Source organism: Lontra canadensis, unplaced genomic scaffold (genome assembly GCF_010015895.1).
Source record: "Lontra canadensis isolate GAN:19392208 unplaced genomic scaffold, GSC_riverotter_1.0 scaffold35, whole genome shotgun sequence".
NCBI classification, from domain to species: Eukaryota; Metazoa; Chordata; class Mammalia; order Carnivora; family Mustelidae; genus Lontra; species Lontra canadensis.
Window position 1 is genome coordinate 1,175,261 of NW_022631029.1, and position 17,194 is coordinate 1,192,454.

At 49.9% G+C, this 17,194-nt stretch overlaps 2 protein-coding genes across 2 annotated transcripts in view; one reads left to right on the plus strand and one right to left on the minus strand.

The window, feature by feature from the left end:
- Positions 1-17,194, plus strand: part of LOC116873647 (cytochrome P450 4F22) — a 57,269-nt gene that overhangs the window by 2,329 nt on the left and 37,746 nt on the right. The window lies entirely within an intron of this gene.
- Positions 431-6,556, minus strand: PGLYRP2 (peptidoglycan recognition protein 2). The gene is made up of 6 exons (XM_032867503.1): positions 6,532-6,556; positions 5,745-5,868; positions 3,479-4,606; positions 2,459-2,669; positions 1,585-1,882; positions 431-538 (listed from the first exon to the last, which is right to left on the minus strand). Exons 2-6 carry the CDS (start codon positions 5,806-5,808, stop codon positions 449-451), a joined length of 1,791 nt encoding a protein of 596 aa, XP_032723394.1. The 5' UTR covers positions 5,809-5,868; positions 6,532-6,556; the 3' UTR covers positions 431-448.

The window sequence follows — 17,194 nt, forward strand, 5'->3', positions numbered from 1 at the left end:
TCCCCAGAGGGATTGAGCTCCATGTCCCCTCAGTGCCAACTTACTTGATAAAGTACCCTTTCCCGGCTGCCTTCCCTTCCCTACCTCTTCCTCATTCCCCAACTGATACATCCTGGGATCACCTTCACCCCCCAAACAAACTACTTGCACTGGAATTCTTGTCTCTGGTCTGCTTCTAGGCAAACACAAGTTAAGACAATGTGTGCAGGGCACCTGGGTGGCTCAGTCGGTTAAGTGTCTGCTTCAGCTCAGGTCATCATCTCAGGGTCCTGGGACTGAGTTGCACATCGGGCTTCCTGCTCAGACGGGAGTCTGCTTCTCCCTCTCCCTCTGCCCCTCCCTGCCACTCATTCTCTCTCTCAAATTAACAAATAAAATCTTAAAAAAAAAAGACAACATGTACAAACACAGATGATGCATAGATACAGACTTTCTTTCCACTGTCTCTTTATTGGGGGTCTGTGGCTGGCATGTTTGTTGGAGGTGGCTCCTTTCTGGATCTCCTGGAGGCCCTCCTGGCCATTCTTGATTTCACATTCTAGAAAAGACAGGGGAGGGGAGCATGGGTGGCTCAAATGGTTAGGTGTCTCCCTTCAGCTCAGGTCATGATCCCAGGGTCCTGGGATGGAGCCCTGCATTGGGCTCCCTGCTCAGTGGGGAGCCTGCTTCTCCTTCTCCCTCTACTCCTCCCCCTGTTTATGCTCTCCCACTCTTCCTGTCAAATAAATCAATAAAATCTTAAAAAAAAAAAGAAGAAAGGACAGGGGAGTGTGAGGCTTGGGGAGTGGGGGCCTGCCCGTGTCACCATGGGACAATGGATAGGGAAGAGGACAGGGAACCCAACGTGAGGGGGTGGGTACGTTGCTGATTGCCAGCCAGTATACAGGTGAGACAGGGAGTGGGCAGGTAACATGAGATTGTACAGGTGGGAATACAGCGATGTTTTGGTGATCGGGGTCAGGAGCTGGGTGGGATCATGAGGCCAAGGTTATGCTGACTGGACATAGATTGCTCTGTCATAAGAGCGGTCATTGGGGTTCAGGGAGGCTGGGGCTGAGTAAGCATCCTCAGGCTGAGATGGGGCAGAGGACTGTAGCAAAGGGTTAGGGACTGGACAAAGGTTGCACAGGCAAAGGGGTTTTCCACAGAGGGTTACAGTCTAAGTGTAGTGTGGATAGAGGGCCCTTTGGCGTAGGGGACAAGAGTGAGGCCAAGGTTGGTTAGGCTGGGTGAGGCTGTGTAGGCAGAAGGGGTGCTGTAGGGTCAGGGTCCATGCTGTGGCTGGGAGGGCAGAGGTGTTGGGGCTAGGTAAAGGACAAGCTGGCTGGGTCAGGCCTGAGCCGAAGCTGTACAGGCGGAGGACGGTGGGTAGGGGCTGTTGCAAGTAGAACGACTGAAGTCTGGGTCTAGGTTGCCGGAATAGAGGGACTGCAAGGGGGGCCAGGAACCTGGCTGAGGCTGTGTGGGCCTGGGGGTCACAGTAAGGAGTCAGGGGTCTGTCGAGGTTGGGCAGGCAGACAGGGGTCAGGGCTGAATTCTGAACTTGCGCGGCAAGATGGGCCACAGGCGGGGTCCCTTACTCACCGCCGCGAAGCGCGGCCAGGTGCGCAGCAGGCTGAAGAGCGCGTCCCCAGGGCAGTCAGTGCGCACCAGCTGGCGGTGGCCCAGCAGCGCGTAGTCGGGCCGCAGGAGGCCAGCGCGCACTGCGCAGCCAGGGAGCAGGTCCTGCACGGTGTGAAGCGCAGCCTTCGCAGGCAGCTCAGCTGTGTAGTTGCCCACGAAGGCCACGCCGAAGCCGCGAGTGTTGTGGCCCAACGTGTGCGCGCCCACCCAGTGCCAGCCGCGGCCCTCGTACACGTAGCCGTCTGAGCCGATCACGAAACTGTAGACGGGAGTGGGAAGCAGGTACCGTGTCGCGTGAGCGAGGCCCCGCCTTTCATCTGGGCCCCTACCCCAGTTCTGCCCCTGAGCCAAGGGCCACTTCCGACCCAAGTCCCGCCTGGTCGCTCTGGCTCTGCCCGGTCCATCCTCTTCCCACTCCCACAGTGCCACTGCAGAAGCTATCCCGTTTTTCTGGATCCGACCGTCAGCATTGGCCACTCCCCTTTCTACCCAGCCCCCTCCACACAGTCTCAAGTACAGCTCCTGCCCAATTCAGAGACCTTTTCTGTCTTAGGTCATATTCCATCGATGCTCCGTCCCAGACCCGGCTGTTAACACAAGTCTTGCTCCTTCCTCAGGTCCTCCCTCCTTTCCTAGTTGCTATCCCAGACCCAAGAATCCCAGGGCTAAAGCCGGGACTAGAGTCAAGGCCACACCGCCTCCATTTGGCCACACCCACCGCCAAGGCTCCTCCTCCGTCTCGCCCCGTTGGCTCCAGTCAAAGCCCCGCCCCGATCAGGCTCCGCCCACCCAGGCTCCACCCTAAAAGGATATCGAGCCCGGGGCCTCAGTTTACCTGTAGCCGATGTCGTCCCAACCGCGAGTATCTTGGTGGAAGCGCTGCATAGAGCGCATGTCGGCGGCGCAGTGCGCGAAATCCGTGCAGGGTGGCGCGGGCACGTATGTGTGATGTACATACAAGAACCTGAGGGGCAGCTGCAGCGGCCTGGGGCTACCCCTATAGGGGGCGGCGCCCCAGCGGCAACGTGGGTGGATGGCCGGGCACCCTGCAGAGAAGGGAGTCCCGGGCTGGGGTCAGCCAGCGTTTCTCTGCCTGCCGCCTGGCTGCACGCCCGTTAGAGCACACATATGGACCATCCCTCCAGAGTTTCTCCAGATTTGAGGACATTTTCGTCTTGCACCACACACTGGCCTCCACGGGGCTTTAACTTCACCGAATTTAACCGCATTTCAGTCCTATTGGAATATCTGCTATGCTTCCCATCACCTTGAGGATGAACCCCAAGAATTTTAGCTCTTATTTTAAGGCCCTTTACTTACAATCCAGGACCCAACCTCTCCAGCTGACTCTGCTCTGAATTCTAGGGAGGGACAGCCACAGTGAAAAAAAGAGGAATCTCAGCCTCCATGTCTTGTGGGACTCTAATTGTGTGCTACTTGCTTTCCCTGCTTCATCTCTCTTAAACCACCCAGCACGTCCAAGAGGAAGCAATTATTTTCCCAGGCTTCACCGAAGAAGGTGAGGTTCAGAGAAGTGAAGCAACTTCCCTAATGGTGCACAGGAGTTACAGCTGAACTTCCATTTGAACCTCTGTGCCATTGTGAGTCCTGAGCCCACCTTCTGGAATGCCCACTACCTTCCCAAACTCTTCTTCTTCTTCTTTTTTCGATGAACTTTTATTCATCCTTTAAGACCCAAATCTGGCCTCTCCTTACCTGTGCAGCTGCCATGGCTCCCCAGCTTGAACCCCCATTTCCCCCTCTGGAATCCTCCAGTCATGGATCTCCTTGACCACACGAGGCTAAGAGTGTATCTGTGAGGGGGGAGGTCCCAGGGGCTGGGGGCCATTCTCACCCAGGAAGGCCTCAGTGAATTCCTTGGTAGCATTGGTGGCTACCTCTGCCAGCTGTTCTTGGCTCATGCCCTGCAGCTGAGGGTGTGTTGGCTCCAGCCTCTGTAGCAGGATGAGGGCCCCCCATATCTGCTCTGTCAAGGTGGGGGCTGAGGTCAGAGCAGCTGCGTTCTGCCGTCGGAAGTTGCTGCGAAGTCCTGAATCTCCAGCCACCCCGGCTCCATAGTATTGGCTCAACAGATGGCTGAGAGGTGGCCGAGGCTCAGGGGTTCGGCTTAGATAATCTCCAAGGAGGGCCCCATCCAGGGCCCCATTGAGGAAAGCCATGGTGACTGGCGATGCCCCAGAGTCTAAGAGTGTGAAGGTACGGGGGGCAGAGAGCTGGTCCCAGCAGCCCTCGGTCCCCAGGCCTGAATGGCTCCAGGTCTGGGGGCCCTGGAGGAAGGCCAGACCCAGGTCTCTGGCCAGGGTGACCACCAGGAGGCTGTCCACAGTGGTCGGGGACTTGGCTTTGGCACCTGGCGAGGAGGCTTGGACATCTGGAGAAGTGACTGGGACATCTGGAGAGCTAGACCTAACACCTGGAGAGGTGGGTTTGACATCTAGATCCGTGGCTCTATTATTTGGAGGCAGAGCTCCAACATCTGTAGAGGTGCCATCTGGGGAGGCATCCCTGAATCTTGGGGATGTGGCTCTTATATCTGGAACCACGGTTCCAGTGTCTGGAAAGGCAGCTTCAGTATCCAGAGGAGCGGCTGTGCTGTCCAAGGGCAGACTGACAACTCTGTTCCCTTGTAGCCCTGCCTCCAGCCCTGCCAGAAGAGGCTCTACAGCTACTGTAGAGCCATCGGGTGCCAGCACCACTCCGTATTCCTGCCTGCCCTGGATACCATGTTGGGCCACGTCCTTGGTCAGGTCCTGAAACTCTGGGCTCAGTTGCTGGGGATCCAGCCTGGTGTCCTTGATGTTCCACCGCTCCAGCAGGAAGCGATGGAGGACATCGTGGGGGCCAGAGTCCTGGGCAAACAGCAGCAATGCAGAAGCAGTGTGGCTGGCAATGGTGGCTGGTACCTTCTGCTCGAGCTCAGCCAGGGCCTGGATGACAGAGTCCATGAGCAGGGGCAGTGTGGCTGCAGGAGGAGGAACAACATTAGCCCAGTGACCCAGCACCCTCTGTTCCCCACCCCCTGCTGCTTCCACATTTTTCTCAGTGCCCCCAGCTCTTCATCGGACAACCCTGTGACTCCCACTACTGTCCTTGTGCAGATGGGGACACTGAGGCACAGATTACCGGTTAAGGAGCTTAGACGATCAGTGAGCACTGGGGAGCTATGGCAGGTCATGAGCAGGAGAGAGACATGGCCTGGCTGGTATTCTAATGTGAAGAACAGATTCGGGGGAAGCTGGAGTAGGGAAGGAGGGACAGTGTGGGGGTAAGTGATGAAGATGGCCAAAGCCAATGGGATGCACAAAAATGGGAAGAGTTCCCAGGTGTTTTGAGGAGGAAATAGGCAGTTTTTCTTGATGGATTGGAGTTTGGGAGATTTTAGAGGGGAAAGTATCCCTAAGGATGATGAGGGAGGAGAGAGTGGACCGGTGCCCAGTGATGGAAATGTCAGTGGCTGAACCCAGAACCCAAGAATACTGGCCTCAGATCTGGGTGGGATGCTGGATGATAGTTGACATTTATTAAACATTTACTATGTGCCAAGCACCATTCTAGGTGAGTCATATAACTTAATCCATCTAATCTTCACAATGACCCTAATAAGAACAGAGAGGCTGAATCATCTGCTTAGGGTCACACAGCTAGAAAGTGGCAGAGGCAAGATTTGAACCCAGGTAGCTTATTCCTTACACTGTCCAGAATCCAGGTTCTTCTCCAGATGGTCCACTCTATGACTCCTTTATAGCTTTGTTCTTCTCTTTGCCTAAAATGCCCTTTCCTGTTTCTCCATCAAGTAAAAATTTTTTCCCTTCTTCCTGTCCTAAATCTATGTTTAAGGAATCTATGTTTGTGAAATAAACAAACTTTCTAAAGTTAGGAAACTTTGAAGAAACTCTACTGATTTTTGCTCTTCTGGCCCCAAGTCCTTCCCTCAGCTCCTGTCCTGACCCTACAGGGAGCATCTGGAGATTGGAGATTCCTTGAGATGGGGGCATCCTGGGTCTCTAGCCTCACCCTGTACAGGGATGGACACAGAGGGGGCAGTAGTACACTCTTACAGATCTGGGTCCTGGCCCCGGGGTCTCTGCTTCCTGACCCACCTGTCCCTGGTTCCAGCCGCAGCAGCAATCCGAGCAGGATCCAGAGGATATCCTGGGCCACCATTGTGGGATTCCAGATTCTGAGGGACAAATCCAGTTGACCTCAGCAGAGACCTTGGCAGAACTGGAAGGGGATGGGCATAGAGAACTGAGTGGAGCCTTTGGCCACTGTCAAAGTCCAGCGGTGAATGACACGGCTGCCGCTTGAGGAGTTGTGGGCGGGGGATAGTGGGAGCATGGTGACAGAGTGCCCTAGGTCAAGGTCATCTGAACCTCAGGGGCTCCCCCATCCTATTCTGTCCCTCCCAGGCTGAGGTCAAAGGTCAGGAGGCCAGGCCCATCCCAGGAGGGGCCTGGAGGCCAAGTAGTTTAGAGTCCAACAAACCCTGCGTGTTCCCAAGAAAGGTAGACTGAGGCCAGTCCTGCAAACCTTACCCGCTTCCTGCAATTATTGTTCTGGAGCTGCAGCTGGCCAGCAGAGGGGACTCTTAGGTGCCCGCCAAACTGGTAAGACTGGCTGTGCTGGGGGAGGAGAGAGAAGGAGAGGCCTGGGGTTGGTACCGCCTCCTGCCTTCTTTTCTGTCAGCACGTCAGGCTCAGGCAGAGGATGGGTGCAGGGCCTGGAGATTGTTTGTTGAGGCCTGCTCTGAGCCCCTGGGATCAGGAGCTGTCACCTCTCACCAGTTCCAGGTCCTGGTCCGAAGCAACCAGAGGAAGCTGAAAGCAGGGATTGGGCCGGAGGATTCAGGACCCTGGCTTTGTCCTGGGAGCTGGCTTCTGGGCTCACCTGGGTTGACAGTGAGGGGTCCTCCTCTTTTCCCGTGCAAAGCAGGTGTGTGAGTCCTGCAGAAATGAACCTGCCTCCCCTTTATTCCAGACTCAGGTGGGATGGGCTCCAAGTGGTTGGGGCTGTGGTGTGAATTGCTTCACTGTGGGCCTCCCACCCCGAAACCAGCTTTGGGAGTTTCCAGGAGACCCACCAGGCTGGGGACTCAGTATGGGGCGGGCCCTGGGCGGGCCTGGGAATGCCCAGGCTAAGCCAGGTCTGGGATTCCCCAGGGGGTAGGGGGTGGGGTGTTTTCGAAGCTATAGAGTGTCCTCTCTCTGGGGACCAAGCATCCACAGTGGGGACTCAGGAAGTAGGTGCTGGGGAGGGAGGGAACGGAGGCTACTCTCCAGGGGATTCCAAGGGAATCTCTGAATTCCAGTTTCCAAGGATTTGGGGACAGGGGAAGTGGGGAAGGGAGGTAGGCTCTGCCTGGACTATGTGTCCATCTGGTGGGAGGATGGAGTGAGGAAGGGAGGCATTTGCCTAGGGTTCAAAATTTAAGGTCGTGCTGAAAATCTTTGATCAAGTTATATTTTAATGCGATATTTCAAAAGACCAAAGTGAATGCAAAAAATCCACTATAAACAAAATATCAACTTTTTAGAGAAAGAGAGGATCGGAAACAGCCCTGTCCTGAGGTGTACTGGGGCCAGAGGGAAAAGTTAACATCAGGAATTGTGATCCTGTCTTTGTGCCTTGCTTGCTTTACCCTAGTGCCCCCAGAATGTGGAGGGGTGGCTGAGGAGATCCCCATCTAGTGTCCACCTGGACTGGGAATGACCTTGCCTTGGCATTATGGACCCCGGAAGTATCCCTCTGCGGCTCCCACTGATTGCAGCCCCAGAGGACCCTTCTGGTTTTGTATCACCATTGATTTATGCTCATTTTACCCAGCCGGAAGATGAGCTCAGGGAGGTTAAGTAACTTGCTCAAGGACACATAGCTGAAACCTGGGGAGTGCTCCAAGGGCAAAATATGTTTCCACTATTCTGTGACTGGGTCAGGGTCAGGGTCAGGGTAATTCACACGTGGAAGTGTTTGCAGACTTTCACACCCAAGAACTCCTGGGCTAGTCATCCGGAGAGCCTTGATTCCATTTTGAACCTTGGAAGTTGTGGCAGAGGCTGGGTAGATTTCAAGCCAGGGGTATGTCATGGCCGGCCAGCATTTCCCTTAGAGTCTGGGATTTGTGTCCTGGGGTGGACCCTTCCTGCAGGAAGCTTCCTGGATTACTCCTGGTTCTGCCCTTTACCCATCCTGGCTCTCTAGCCTGGGGAGCCTCGCTTTGACTCAGACCCATCCATGCAGGGCTAGGAGTTTCTATGTCCAGTTTTATCTCCCCCAAACTGGGAGATGCTGATTCCTCTTAGGGTGCCCAGAAGTACCTGGCACAGGCCAGGGACCAGGTGGGTGTCAGGGCGGGATTGCTGAGTGCACAAAAGGCCTGATTGAGGATGTGGGGTCAATTGGGGATTAGGCTGTGAAACATGCGCGCGCACACACACACACACACACACACACACATGCACGCATGCACCCACACACCAAAGTGCCTGGTCTGGGCTGGGCCTAGGAGTTAGCAGAAAGGCTGGGATTCCCATGATGAATCACCAGTCCCCACCCCTGCTTCCCTTACACCTCATGAGGACCACCTGCCAGGGTAGGTCAAAGCCCCTCCAGGCTGCAGACAGATACTATACTCAAGAGAAAAGTCATTATCTGGGGCCTAGGCACAGCTCTAATGGAGGTAGCATTGACACAGACAGACAGACAGACAGAGTCCTGGGCCCTGGATCCAAAGTGAAGGTGGGATCGTGGACAGAGGCCAGAGGAAGAGGAACTTGGGGCAAGACTGGGCTTGGGGCCAACATCAGAGTTAATAATGTTCACTTTGGTAGCAGAAGCATAATCATGAAGACCCTGATAATAATAATTATTAATAATAAAAACTGCAGTGGGCAGGTCTTAAAGCCAAGATTTTATTTATATGTCTGTAGTTTTTTATTCAGCTCTGGGTTTTGTTAAAGGATGTAGGGCAGGAGTCTGCAAATTACAGCCTATGGGCTGGCCGTCTGTTTTGTAGACGATGTATTTTTTTTGCTTTTGGGACTTTTTCAAGGTGAAATTCACCTAATATAAAAGGAACCACTTAAAAGTTTATAATTCTATGGCATTTAGTACATTCAGAATATTGTGCAATCATCATCTGTGTCTTGTTCCAGAACATTTCTATCATCCTGAAATAAGACCCCGTACCCACTCGCAGTCACTGTCACTATACCCCAGCTTCTGGGAACCACGGACCTGCTTTCTGCCTGTTCTGGACGTTTCACACACATGGGATCAGATACTATGTGAGTTTTGGTGTCTGGCTGTTTTTTTCGCTCAAGATAATGTTTCTGAGGTTCATCTGGGTCATGGTGTGAATCAGCGCTTCTTATCTTGAATCATTCTTTTTTTTAAAAAAATATTTTATTTATTTATTTGCCAGAGAGAAAGAGAGAGAGCACAAGCAGGAGACGCAGCAGGCAAAGAGAGAAGCAGGCTCCCAGCTGAGCAGGGAGCCCTGATGTTGGACTCGATTCCAGGACCCTGAGATCATGACCTGAGCCGAGGGCAGACGCTTAACCAACTGAGCCACCCAGGCATCCCTGAGTCATTCTCTTTTTATGGCCGAATAATATTCCATTGTATGGATGTGCCACAATTTGTTTATGTAAATAAACAAATTCATGTAAACAAATGATAGGAACACGTCTTCCTCATTCATTTACATATTGTCTATGACTGTCCTCATGCTGTAATGGCAGAGTTGAATTTTAGTGGCAGAAACCATCTGGCCTGCAAAACTGAAATATTTCCTACACGGCTTCCCCCTCCCCCAGCTTTATGGAGATATAATTGACATGTAACACTGTGTAAAGTTAAAGGTGTGCAACACGATGATTTAATACATGTAAATTGCAAAATGTTTACCACAATAAGGTTAGTTAACACATCCCATCACCTCACATAGTTATCTTTTTTTGTTTGTTTGTTTGTTTTTGTGGTGAGAACTTTTAAAATTTACTCTTAGCAACTTTCAAGTGTACAGCACAGTACTGTTAACTGGAATCGCCATGCAGTACGTTAGATCCTCAGACCTTATTTATCGTATATCTTGAAGTTCGTACCCTTTGACCAGCATCTGCCCATTTCCCCATACTCAACGCCTGGTAGCTACTATTCTACTTCTTCTTCTATGAGGTCACTTTATTTGTTTTTTTAGATTCTACACATAAGTGAGATCACACAGTACTTGCCTTGTCTGGCTTATTTCCCTTAGGATAACCTCTTCACTGCCATTAAGTTGCAGGATTTCCTTCTTTTTTCTTATGGCTGAATAATACCCCATTGTATATATATATATATGCCACCTCTTAAAAAATCTGTGCATTCACTGAAGGACTCTCTGACCGTTTCCATGTCTTGGCAATTGTGAACCATGCTGCAGTGAATATGGGGGCGCAGATAGCTCTTTGCAGTGATGATTTCATTTCTGTCAGATATATGTGGACTTTTAATTTGTTTTTAATTTAAAAAAATTTTTAAAAAAGATTTTATTTATTTATTTGACAGACAGAGATCACAAGCAGGCAGAGAGAGAGGAAGGGAAGCAGGCTCCCCACTAAGCAGAGAGCCTGATGCGGGGCTCCATCCCAGGACCCTGGGATCAGGACCCAACCGAAGGCAGAGGCTTTAACCCACTGAGCCACCCAGGTGCCCCTATATGTGGACTTTTAATGAAGTTTGCTGATCCCTCCTGAGCCAGTTAACCCAAGTTCAAATTCTCACTCAGCTGTTTACTAGCTGGAGCAAGTGGTTTAACCTCTAAGTCTCATTTTGTCTATCTCTAAAGTGGGAGAATAGAACCAACCTCATAAGGTTATTTTGGGAGCTAAATGAGGTGGTCCTACGTGCTGAGGACCATCCTTGCATGTGGAAAGCACGCAATGAGTAGAGTTGTTTCTGCCCCCACTCCCTCCACTGGCCCAGCCTCCCCAGCAGAGGTCCAGGGCACAGGATAATCCATGATGGCCCGAGTCCTTCTTCCTCTATGAGTCTGGACTCACAGGCATGAATTATTTCTGCATCTGGGGCACTTGTCCAAGCCAAGGCTTCCCTGCTGGCCTTGACCCCCACAGCAGCCAGCTGGGCTTTCAGCCAGTCTGGAACCACAGCCAGATCACTGAAGCCAGGCAGGCCAGCCCCAGAATTGGTCTAACCCAATTTGCCAAAGGGAAAGCAAAGTTGCTGGTGTGGGCCAACGACCCCACAGCCTCCAGCCTGGGAGATTCCGCCGTCCCTGGAGGGCAGAAGTTGAGTTCAGTCACATCTTAGAATAGAGGTGAGATTTAATCTCTCAACACCTGGCACTGAAACTGGAGAGGAGGGAGTTTTGTAACTGAGGACAGGACATATTATAGTGAAATCGTGAGTTTAGCCTTTGGCGCTATGCTAGAGGCCAAGAATGAGTGTGGGGTAAATGGGGCCAGATGTTGGTACACCCTGGGGAATATTTACTGAGAAACGACGGCTCCTAGCTGTTGTCAGCCTGCTTCGAGAGAATGACACAGCGCAAAGGGCTTTAACCATTATTTTCAGAACAGAAAATTTCAAACATATTCAAAAATAGAATTATATAATGAATCCCCATAGGTACCCATCATCCAACTGATACGTGTCAACTCACGAGCCATCTTATTTCTTCCATAACTGCCACCCCCTGTCTCTCTTCTGTGACGTTCTCTGCCATTGGTGATCATCGCCTAGACCTGTTAACCCATTAGCAGCTACAACAGAGTGATATTGGGATGATTTATTCTCTCTTCATTTATTAGCTGGAATTCATCTGGAGAGAGAAACATCTTCTCATCTACCACTTGGTTACCCAGTGGAACAATTCACATGGAAAGACAAGAAAAATGCTTGATATCTTTCCTTCCCTCATTTTCAAAGTCATTGCTGGGCTCCTTAACATCCTCCAAAGGTAGATAATGAGATTTCCCTCTCCCCCCATATCTTTACGAAATCATGGACTTAAACTACTGAAATGTGTGAATACATTGAAGTTTTTTTTTTTATCATTACTGATAATCAAATTATTATCCCTCCTTTGGCCAGTGGGAGCCTCTTCACTTTGACTCCTGAGTTCTTTTGACATGACTCTTTTTTTATGATGTAACAAGAGATTTCAGGAATATCTTGTACATTTCCTGCCACAAACCTGAGAATCAACGATTTCCTCAGGGAGCCCTTCTTCCTTTGACTGGAAAGTGGTACTTAGAGATAGGAATCAAAGTGCTAAAGGTGCTCATGGCTACTGGGTTAGTTGTTTCTAGGACTTTTCACTGGATAGAAGTAGGAAATCCCCTACCATTTTTTCTTTTTAATTTTTAAAGTATTTATTGATTTATTAAATTTTTTGAGAAAGTTAGAGAGGGTGTGGGTGTGAGCAGGTGGGGGGTGGTGGAGGGGCAGAGTGAGAGGGAGAGAAAGAATGAGGAGAGAAAATCCCAAGCAGGCTCCATGCCTGGCGTGGAGCCTGACTGGGGGCTCGATCTTACAACCATGAGATCATGATCTGAGCCAAAATTGTGAATTGGATGCTTAATCCTGAGCCACACAGGTGCCCCTGTTTTTTCCTTGTCCAGGCTGAACAATATTCCGTTGTACAGATAGACCATATTTTGTTTATCCATTCATTCGCTGATGGACATTTGGGTTGTTTCCACTTTGGGCTATTGTGAGTAGTGCTGCTGTGAACGTGAGTGTACAAATATCTGTTTGAGTTGAGTTCCCACTTTCATTTCTTTTGGGTATATACCCAGAAGTGGAATTGCTGGATGATGTGGTAATTGTATGTTTAATTTTTTTAAGAACCTGCCAAACTGTTTTCCACAGCGGCTGCCCCATTTTACGTTCCCACCAGTGGTTCACAAGAGTTCCAATTTCTCTACACTTTTGCTGACATTTGTTATTTTCTTTTTTATAATAGCCATCCTAATGGGTGTGAAGTGAAGGGGTTATTTTTTAAGTCTAATATTGCCTTAGAATTATGTGAGATATTTGCATAGTTCTAAAGTCAAATCTGCAAAACAAGATATATAGAGAAACATCTAGCTTCTACTCATTTACCTTTCATCATGTTCTTTCCGTCCTCCTCACGTAATCATTTATAATTTTTTCATGGTCTATGGTTCCATTTTATTTAATTTTTTAAAATATTTTATTTATTTATTTGACAGACAGAGATCACAAGTAGGCAGAGAGGCAGGCAGAGAGAGGGGAAGGGAAGCAGTCTCCCTGCTGAGCGGAGAGCCCAATGCGGGGCTCGATCCCAGGACCCTGGGATCATGACCTGAGCCGAAGGCAGAGGCTTAACCCACTCAGTCACCCAGGCGCCCCTATATTTTGATATTTTCAATAGTGCTGTTGTGAAAAGCCATCTTCATGTATCTTTTTCTTAGTTTTGCAAGGGACTTTTGGGATATATTCCCCTAAGTGGATAAATGAGCATACAATTTTGCCAGAGATTACCAATTTCTCCTCCCCAGGGCTTATATCTCTTTGCTTTCCCACTAGTAAAACTTTTTCATTTGATCTGGTGGACTTCTATACATTCTTCAAGACCTATCTCCAATATCCCGGTTTCCAGGAGGACTTCCCTTCTCCTCTGGCTCTCTCCTCTTGGCTTTTCCAGCTCTGGCCTCCTTTCTTTGGCTGAGCCCTGATACTGAGCTGTTGGGAGTGTCTGTGTCCAACAATGTACTCTCCAGACTGGGAGCTTCTAGAGGGCTGGCTCCAGGATTGAGTCTTCTTAGAGCATTCGGCATGTGACTGGGCATAGAGAGGTGATAATAACAGGTTTTCTCTCTGAACAAAGGACAGCTCCTTGGCCCTGGGCCTCCTTGCTGTCTCCTCCTGGGCCAGGAAAAAAGAACCAGGTCAAGCTGGCCAATATCCTGGGTTCTGCTGTCTGCCCTCTGGCTGGGTCACCTGTACTCAAGGATGGTAAACTCAGTGTGGGTGTCTGTCACCTGCATGGCTCCCAGGCAGAGGATTGGGACCTGCTTGAGGTCAGGAAGACCCCAGGACCCATTCAGTCTTCCCCAAGGTCAGGGAGACCCCACGACCCATTCAGTCTTCCCCACTCCCTAGGTAGAGCACCTCCCCTCTCTGTGCCTTGATTTCTCTAACTCTAAAACGGCAATAATAATGTGCTTATCTCATGGCCTTAGCAAAGGAATCAGTGATATAAAATTGTATCAACCCGCTTCCCACTATTTATTTATTTACCATGTATTTATTATTGTGGTGAAATTCATGTAATGTAAAATCAATCATTTTAAAGAGAATAGTTCTGGGGCATTTAGTACATTTACAGTGTTGTGCAACCATCACCTCTATCTGGTTCCAGAACATTTTCATCACCCCCGACGGAAACTCTGTACGGATTATGTAATCACTTCCCATTTCCCCTCCCCTCAGCCCCTGCCAACCACTGCTCTGCTTTTTGTCTCTAAGAATGACCTATTCTGGACATTCCATATAAAAGGGATCATACATTACATGACTTTGGTGACTGGCTTCTTTCATTCAGTGTAATGTTTCTGAGGTTCATCTTCGTGGTGTGTGTCAGGGCTCTGATCCTTTTTACAGCTGAATGACATGCCATTGTGTGTACATAGGACATTTTGCTTACCCGTTCATAATTTCATTGACATTTGGGGTGTTTCCACTTTTGGTTTTTGTGAAGAGTGCTGCTGTGAATATGTGTGTACTTGTACTTGTTTGAATATTGTTTTCAATTCTTTGGGGTCTCTACCTCGGAGTGGGATTGCTGGGTCATATGGTACCTCTATGTTTAACTTAATTTTTTAAAAGACTTATTTATTTATTTATTTATTTGACAAAGAGAGAGATCACAAGCAGGCAGAGCAGCAGGCAGAGAGAGAGAGGAGGAAGCAGGCCCCCTGCTGAGCAGAGAGCCTGATGCGGGACTCCATCCCAGGACTCTGGGATCATGACCTAGGCCGAAGGCAGAGGCTTAACCCACTGAGCCACCCAGGCGCTCCTATGTTTAACTTTTTGAGGGACCATCGAATACTTTCTATCTCTGTTGCCTCACAAAGCCAGCGAAGAGAGAATTCAAAGTGAAGAATTCTAAGTCCCCATTTGGCAGCCAAGGAAACTGAGGTTGGGAGAGGTGGCCCCACACCATCCTGAGGCTAATGGCCATCAGATTATTCCCTGTCTGCACTCAGTGACCACTGAGTGCTGGACACTTGCTAAGGAAGGGCTTAGGATTGGGCCCCTCATAGTCTTTGCATCTCTGAACTCTGACAGATCTGGGTTTACCTCCCAACTTGGGCAAGTTGCTTCCTTCCTCTGAGCCTCCACCACTCTACCTATAAATGATCCTAATCCAAGTCCTTCCTTTATTGTGGAGACTCAACATGGTACTGTAGGCAGAGGAAGGTGCCTATATTATGCCTTTGATTTATGAAGGCTCAAACAAACAAGAACGTGGTCGACTGAGGCTTAGGGGTGTGAAGTAACTTGCCAAAAGTCACACAGTGGTTGGTGACTGGTTTCACCCTACAAGCATTTTTGAGAAATTTTCTGAAGCTTAATCTTTCTGGAAGCTAGCGAGGAGAAATTTCCAAGGGAGGTCCTCTGGGGTGGGGGGCAATTTGCTGCTAGGTTGCTTTGCTGTTTGGGGAGCTGACCTTTGATAACACAGAATCTTGCTGAATCAGCCTGGGGTAGCCTGTGGTCATGAACCACAACTGGTTCCCTGGTGGAGGTCACCTTTGCCCCAACCCACTCACTCCTCCTTTCTGGTCTATAGTTTATATCAGCACAGCAGGAGGCAGGGTGACTTCCGGTGCCCCAAACAGGCACAGGCCAGGCACTTTCCTTGCTTCCAGGCATCGTCTCCTACTGGTCCCTCTGTTGTGGAGCACCCTTCTCCCTTCCCTCTCCTTTCTGCAGTGCATACACTAGAACTTTCAGGCTCTGGCTTCTACCAGCCCTTCTAATCTCCTCTCCTCATGGGTTCCTCAGTCCAGCCCACTGGCCTCTTTCTTCTTGACGATGCGACTTTCATTCCACCTTACGGCCTTTGTACTTGCTGCTCACTTTGCTTGGAATGTTCCAGTTCATGTCTTCCTATCATTCAGGGATCACTCAAACATTACTTCCTCCTAGAAGCCTAGCCCTGACCACCCTGCGTAAACTAGGTTCCCAGTCCCTCCTTGTGAGCTCATTCTATTTACCAAGACCCTTACCTGACAGTATCTTAGTCATTTGTTTATTTATCTTATGTATGCATTTATTTATTTATTGTTGCCTCCCCCACTTGGAGGGAAACTCCATGGGAGCAGGGACCTGTCTTGCTCGGGGCTGCATCCCCAGGGCTGAGACCAGTGCCTGGCACATAGCATTCAGGTGTTCACGAAATGTCTGTCAACTGACTGACCGTTGGGCTTCTTCTTCTTCTTTTTTTTTTTTTTTTAAGATTTTATTTATTTATTTGACAGAGATCACAAACAGGCAGAGAGGCAGGCAGAGAGAGAGAGAGGAGGAAGCAGACTCCCTGCTGAGCAGAGAGCCCGATGCGGGGCTCGATCCCAGGACCCTGAGATCATGACCTGAGCTGAAGGCAGAGGCTTAACCCACTGAGCTACCCAGGCGCCCTGGGCTTCTTAATAAACTTGAATTTTCTTCCCCCTAAACTGGATCATGAGGTTAAATACCTTTTTATACTCAGTCTCCAAGTCCCAGGAGGCTCCTCCGATGGGCCCCAAGGGCTAAATTCCTGACTCTGTTCCTACCAGGCTGTGTGACTTTGGGCAAGCTACTGCCTATCTCTGGGACTCCAATTTTATTTTATTTTATTATTTATTTGAGAGAGAGAGAGAGAGTGAGAAAGACCACGAGAAAGGAGAATGTCAGAGGGAGAAGCAGACTCCCTGTTGAGCTGGGAGCACGATGCGGGACTCTATCCCGCGACTCTAGGATCATGACCCGAGCTGAAGGCAGTTGCTCAACCAACTGAGACAACCAGGGAACCTGGGACTCCAATTTTCCAAGAAAGTTCTTAACTCCCCCACCCCCCCAATCTAGTGAAAGCTCTAGCTCCAAGTCTCTCCTGAAAAGATAAATGCACGATTTTGCACATGATTTTAAGGGATTTAATGATTCCACCAAGTCCAATGATGGGCTTCCCCTGCAGCTGATCCATATTGAAACTGATTTGTTCATTGACGCGGTTGGTCAGCAGGTATTCAAATGACACCAGCATTTTGTGCCCACCCTCATGGTGGGAGATTCTGTGGCCCCCAAATTTCCAAGCTCTGGGCTCTGAGGTTTCCAGCAGCGGGGAAGTGCGGGTGGGGGGTGGGCGGAGGGGACAATTTCAGCTAGACTCTCTGCCCTACATGGTCATGACTAGGTTAGCTAGAAGAGCCAGAGGGGCAGCTGGGGTACAGCTTGGGAAGGGGGCATAGACAAGTTCCTGGAAGAGGGATTGGGTTTTGAAGGATAAATGGGATGGTCTGGCAGGGAAGGGAGTTCC

What these genes read in the sequence shown, in the direction of transcription:
- PGLYRP2 (XM_032867503.1), bottom strand. Translation starts at nt 5,808, where the DNA reads ATGGTGGCCCAGGATATCCTCTGGATCCTGCTCGGATTGCTGCTGCGG. An exon ending in GCGGCTGGAACCAGGGACAG is followed by an intron (nt 4,607 to 5,744) that starts GTGGGTCAGGAA and finishes CTCCTCCTGCAG; the next exon opens with CCACACTGCCCCTGCTCATG. An exon ending in ATTCACTGAGGCCTTCCTGG is followed by an intron (nt 2,670 to 3,478) that starts GTGAGAATGGCC and finishes CCTTCTCTGCAG; the next exon opens with GGTGCCCGGCCATCCACCCA.